This window comes from Takifugu rubripes, chromosome 12, assembly GCF_901000725.2.
Source record: "Takifugu rubripes chromosome 12, fTakRub1.2, whole genome shotgun sequence".
In the NCBI taxonomy this organism is placed as follows: domain Eukaryota; kingdom Metazoa; phylum Chordata; class Actinopteri; order Tetraodontiformes; family Tetraodontidae; genus Takifugu; species Takifugu rubripes.
The window spans coordinates 11233608-11239680 of NC_042296.1; the positions used below are offsets into that span (position 1 = coordinate 11233608).

The window sequence follows — 6073 nt, forward strand, 5'->3', positions numbered from 1 at the left end:
CCTCCCTAAAAAGGAAGAGGGGGACACATCGACTCACTGACCTCCCGCCGTGGAAAAAAAGGAGTTCACATTCCTCAAAGAGCCCCTGCCAGCAGGCCTCATGTATCGCCGTGGCGACTAAACTCCACATCTGACCCTTGAATGGGAAATATGATTTTACCTCTGCAGTAACAACACTAGGAAGCAGGGAACGGCCAAGAAGGTGGAAAAAGAGGAGGGGAACACATGATTAGCCAGGAAATCAGCCTGTCAGATTAGGAACCGTGTTCCCATTAGTTTCCTGCATTCCTCAGCTGGCCGGGATAATTGGAACGCTCTCAAGAATTTCTTAAAAAGACTTTGGTATTAAATATAAGAAAGTAACACACTCCATTAACACACAGACGTCATGTGGGTAAATTCTCATTTTTATTCAAATCACCAAAAAAAAAAGAATAAAAGAAAGGCTGGGGATGGGGGGGGGGGGGGGGGGGGGGGGACAGGAGTGCAGCTGTAGAAACAGTGACGAGAAATGGAAGAGGAGGAGGAAGAAGACTAGTTTGGAATTATACGCTCATTGAACTGAGCCTGTCGTCCAGCCAGGAGGGGGCTCACTGAGACCCTCCTCATGCCTCTTTCACATATGTCCTGACAGCGACCACATCTCCAATGATGCACTTCTGTGGGGGGGAAATAGCAAATGGAAAGACAGTTTGAGCAATGATTACATGCAATTATGTGGATTTAATCAGTAAATGGCATAAAGTATCGCTAATGGCTACTGGTTTAGTAGCACTAATATTGAAAATTACTGCTCTTTTATGGTAGGTGCGTGCTCTCTACCACATGATGACGTTATCACACTACAAACCCGTTAACGAGCCACTTAAAATGTGACTTTTGACGCATAAATGAGTCCATTTCATCGAAAGTGTCTCACCGCTATCAATTTGCCGTCCGAGATCTCTCTTTCGATACAGGTTTCTTTGCCGTCCCAGTTCTGTTTCTGCACAAGCTTGCCGTTTTCCAGAGTCACCACGGTCTGCGGGGGGGCAACAGAAGAGAGATAAACCGTGAGTCCCCCGCACGGCGAACCACCGCACGGGCCGTGATGCGTTCACGGTCATCAGGCCTTCGCACTAACCCTCGTCTTCCTGTCGTCGGCGGTCATCTCTTCGAAGGGCTCGTTCAGCTTGAATTTGATTTCGGTGTTTTTGAAGGTGCTCTGAGACTTCATGCACACCGTCCCCTGGTCGTCCACGCTGACCACCAAATTGGGTTTGGTCCGATTGCCCACCTGTCGGGTTGCGAACCCAACACCTGCAGAGACAATTGAAAAACTATGAACACATCTATCAAAAAAATCTTTCAAACTGGAAAAAAAAACCATGAGGCTATTTCAACATACAATATATTTCCTTCTATTGATAGTACAAATCACTGTTGCCTTAGTGACAAATAATATTCATCCAATCATCCCTCTCTCTCTCTCTCTTTCTCTGCGTGTCTCTCTCTCTCGTACCAATCGCCTTCATGTAATCGTCAAAGTTCTCGCTGGAAATCATTTTCCACGTCCCAACAAACTTCTCAACCATGTTTGCGGTCTCTGGTGTGTTGACCCTGAACAGCCTGTGGAGAGTCTCTGGATTCGGTCTCTCCTGCTGTGGGAACGCGCTGGTTTTTAAAGGGGCGGCCAAACACGCGGCCAAACACGATGGACCAATCACAGTCCTCTACTTCACGCACCAGAACGTCAAAGTCCCGCCTCTTTAGCGGCGCGTGTTTAATGGCGTTTTCCTAATGTGGCCTTTCCTAATGTAAGTTATGGGCTTTTATATTCCAATGATACATCATGTAAAAACCCCAATGATAGTAAGAAAAATATTTATTTTCTAAATTCACTCCCCCCATAACTCATTAATATGGGCAACATAGTAAACGCAATTATCTAAGTTAAATTATCATTAAAAACCTAAATCTTCACCCTAGTATTTGAAAAAAACAGTTTTATAGCTTAACCATTAGGTAATGAAGCTGTTTCAGTTAGAGGCATGATGGAGACCCTTTTAGAAAAGCATTCAAACTAACTTTTTAGTTCTGCTCTCTGTCAGCAGCATTTATTAACATTATTTGGGCTTTAAGGGAATCAAATTTATGCGCACGTCTGAGAGAAATTACTTGTTGACACTTTGTAACAACCTATTGTCGGTAATGAAACATATGGCGTGAACTATTAATAACTTTCGCAAAGTTAGGTTTTCCGCAGTAACCCATAACAGACTTTACTGTTTCCTAATATTACCAGAATTATATACCAGAATTACTTGCAAAATTAAGATTGAATTGTTGCTGTGATTGGATTTCTGCGTAAATCTGGAATAAACCTGCGCGGCCGAAATACTATTTTGATCCCTGGCAGCCACCGTAGTCTCCCGCTATTAAATAGGGCCTTCAACTATGTCTTCTCTCCGATAGATGGCGCCACGCACTGGCACACTGAACTGTTCCAACGCGGAGAATCTACACAAATACAAATATTAAACTAGTTCATTTGCTCAAATCTGATTAAAGACACTAACAAAGTGATGTCTGGAAATGCATCTGTGTCAAAGGTCAGGTCTTGCATAAGGTTGCACAATGTTTCATAAGTTGACATCATAATTAATGTGTGTATTGCAGAGGTTTGGCTGATGGGAGGGAAGAGTTGGGAATGCGTGATTCAGGCTGAGGAGCACCGACTCACGAGGGATGAGGGTTTAAGGTCACAGAAGAAACAGCTGTTACAGTTTTATTATAAATACAAATATACATACACACAGTTTGCACATATTATTTCTTTGCAGGTTGTGCTTGGTCCTTGGCGCTGCAGCGCGACTGGAACGCCCCGAGCATCTCCCTGCTGCTCAGATTAGCCCCCTCCATCACCAGCTTCTCTCCATCTACTGCAAAGGGAAAAGGGACAGAAACCACAACGATTAATCCGAGCTGACAGATGGGAAAATGTTCCTGCCGCCGACCTCTGACAGACGCCCATGATGACTTTCAGAAGAGAATCAGAGGTTATTTGGCAACACTGAGGTCATTGCTTCACCTACTTTATCTGGACAACTGAATTGAATGAATTGAATTCCAGCTAAACTTTTATTTAGGGATGCTAAATCACCAGTTTTTAAAGACTGACAATTAAAACATTGTTTGAATCTAAAAATAGATTTTGCAAGTATGAGAAACTAAAAACTAGAAAACATCACAGCAAATACAAGGAACTTTGGGATATGACCCTTTTTATAATGTTCCACTGACAACTCTGTTTCTACGTTGGAATGACACTCACAATAGGTAACATCCACCAGGGGTTCCGACTTGTCATGCTTCACCATGGCAACGACCTCACAGTTCAGGTTGGTGGATCTGGCCTTTTCAGAAGCCACCACAGCTAGAAACTCCCTGAGAGGCCAGAAAAAAGGTCTTTAAAACATCAGTAACCTTAAAAATGTGACAGGCAACTACTGTTTAAGGAGCGTGTATGCATGCGTGGTTCTAAAACAGACAATAAATGTGTTATATGTGTATTTATATTTCTAAAATGATTTTTGGTTATCACTCAACTATCCACAGATGATGCAGAAGAAATGTTCTCCTGATCGATCTTAAATATATTTCCGTTTGTTCTCTTGAATCTATTTTTAAAACATGTTTTAAAATGAGATAATAGTTTTATATTTATGCAGAAACGTAGGCAAAGCTCTGTGTATAAAGTTGCATTTTAAGAACTAAAGGAAATAGATAGATAGATAGATAGATAGATAGATAGATAGATAGATAGATAGATAGATCCCCTCTACAGAAGGACAGCCGATCTAAACAATAAGAAAATATTACCGATCATCATAAATGACATTAAAACTCCGGATTGTTGAGGAACGCAATCACCGCTGCTTACGTCTACTATCACGTCTTTTACGGTCATCTTCGGTGCACATTCAAAGAGACAAAACACAGACCAAAGTCAAATACGCGTTGCTTACCGAGTGGACCGAACATTGGACTCAAAGGGACAAAACTGGACCACAATTTTCTTGACAGCCTTCAGGACCACGGCGCTCTTACTGGGAGCCGCCATGTTTGTTTTCTGTCATGACCTCATCAGTGAAGAAGACCGGAAGTTCCTGCCTCTGGCCACTAGAGGGAGTCAGATGACAAAAGGAACTGCTACTGCAGTAGCCGAGAAATGCAGCTGTTGTAACGCATAAATGGATTTTGTCCCAATGATATGTTTATTCGTACCAGCTATGGGAAGACCTGGGGGTTTCATTTACATAGTATCACACTTTTTGCTCACCTAATATAAATTGCGCTCTAAAAGCTTAGCACCTAGTCATACTATTGACAACCATATATGTTCACCTGCAACATGGATTTAAGCCTAAACACATTTACAGTATATTCACAGTGAAATGACAGAGATTGTAGATGTACTACAGGAAAGCTGACTGTGGCACTTACCGTGATCATCTGACAATCCCTGTCTGGGAGGAGAATTACAACAAGACAGGACAATTGAGTGGGGGCTGTCATGCAGTAAGTCAATAAAGGAGGTGCTGCCTTCCAACGAGACAATCAGACACAACCCATAATCAAACGCAGAAGGCTGTAAAATGGTCCCCAGTAACAGGCCTGCCTGCATTCAGTTGATGAAAAAAGATCAAATGTCAACATTGTGAAAAAATTGAATTGTGAACAAGTTCATGCTGTATTTTAAGCGCTGAGAAGTCTCACAAGAGCATGAATTGTTTCTTTGAAGAAATAGATCAAAAGGTTTTTAATCAAAAGGTTTATTCTGGCCTATTCTTTATCTCTTGAGTCAAATACAGAACTTTTCAAAATCACATTTGCATTTCCTGGTCACTAACGTCATATAGCGACCTCATTTGTGTTTGTGTGTGTGTTGGTGTGTTTGTGTGTGCGCGCGTGTGTGCGAGCGTTCGTGCATGTGAAGTTCTTGTACAACTTGAGCTAATTTCACACTCTTTGTATCTCTTTCCTGACTCCGACTCAGCCTGTGACAGTTAAACAGTGGACTCATAGAGCTCTAAATTTAGACCCGTGGCCACTGAGATGCAGAAGCATTTCCTATATCCTCCTACCCCACCTAAAACACACACACACACACACACACACACACACACACACACACACACACACACACACACACACATTCAGACACACACATGCAGATAGAATATTTACTAAGCCGTTGTGCTGTATATCCAACATAAGAAAGTGGGGAAGAGGCCACTCAAACAATGAATGCTCCAGGGGAATGGAGCTATTGTTTCATCTGTCCAGTCTTCCTCAAGAGCAAAACAGTAAGTTTTGAAATGACCTTGTCATATTGAAATGCTTTCATGAGGAAACCCTACTGGAAAAAGACCCAGTAATTAATCATAAGTATGTTAAATGTGAAGCTGCGCTGCACTGAACTCACTTGGGGACCTTTAAACATTAACACATTTCGGATGCGTTTACCAGTAAGGCAAAGTTATTTCCCTCTGGGATGACCACATGCAATGCAAGGGATTAGCTATTTTTGTTTTTTACTTCCTTGTACAGGTCCAGAGTAACTCCCTGAACTATTTCGGGTTCCCTGGAACAATCCCAAAGGTTCTCTGGAGAACTCTGCCCCAGACCATCACACCGTCGCCACCATATTGTACTGTTAGTATGAGGTTCCCTTGTGAAAGGAGTGTTACTTTTATGGCAGATCTTCCAAAAAGTTCAACTTCTGTCTTGAACATTTCCCCTTGAGGACCAGTGAGATGTTTTCTGGCAAAATTGAGATGAGGCTTTATGTTCTTTTGGCTCAGCGGGCCATTTTTGTCTTTTTTTTTGTCATATCTATCTATCTATCTATCTATCTATCTATCTATCTATCTATCTATCTATCTATCTATCTATCTATCTGTCTATCTGTCTGTCTGTCTGTCTGTCTGTCTGTCTGTCTGTCTTTCTGTCTTTCTGTCTTTCTGTCTGTCTGTCTGTCTGTCTGTCTGTCTGTCTGTCTGTCTGATTACTTGTTTCTCTTCCAAAGCGA

General features: G+C 42.1%; 2 protein-coding genes across 2 annotated transcripts; both read right to left on the reverse strand.

The window, feature by feature from the left end:
* Nucleotides 1-474: 474 nt before the first annotated feature.
* Nucleotides 475-1664, reverse strand: fabp4a (fatty acid binding protein 4a). Its single transcript, XM_003969308.3, has 4 exons — nucleotides 1502-1664; nucleotides 1124-1299; nucleotides 920-1021; nucleotides 475-659 (listed from the first exon to the last, which is right to left on the reverse strand). The coding sequence occupies exons 1-4, from the start codon at nucleotides 1572-1574 to the stop codon at nucleotides 606-608; spliced, it is 405 nt and encodes a 134-aa protein (XP_003969357.1). The 5' UTR covers nucleotides 1575-1664; the 3' UTR covers nucleotides 475-605.
* A 1075-nt stretch (nucleotides 1665-2739) lies between these two features.
* On the reverse strand, nucleotides 2740-4161 carry mrpl53 (mitochondrial ribosomal protein L53). The gene is made up of 3 exons (XM_003969307.3): nucleotides 4008-4161; nucleotides 3314-3426; nucleotides 2740-2921 (listed from the first exon to the last, which is right to left on the reverse strand). Exons 1-3 carry the CDS (start codon nucleotides 4100-4102, stop codon nucleotides 2809-2811), a joined length of 321 nt encoding a protein of 106 aa, XP_003969356.1. The 5' UTR covers nucleotides 4103-4161; the 3' UTR covers nucleotides 2740-2808.
* Between the last annotated feature and the right edge of the window lie 1912 nt (nucleotides 4162-6073).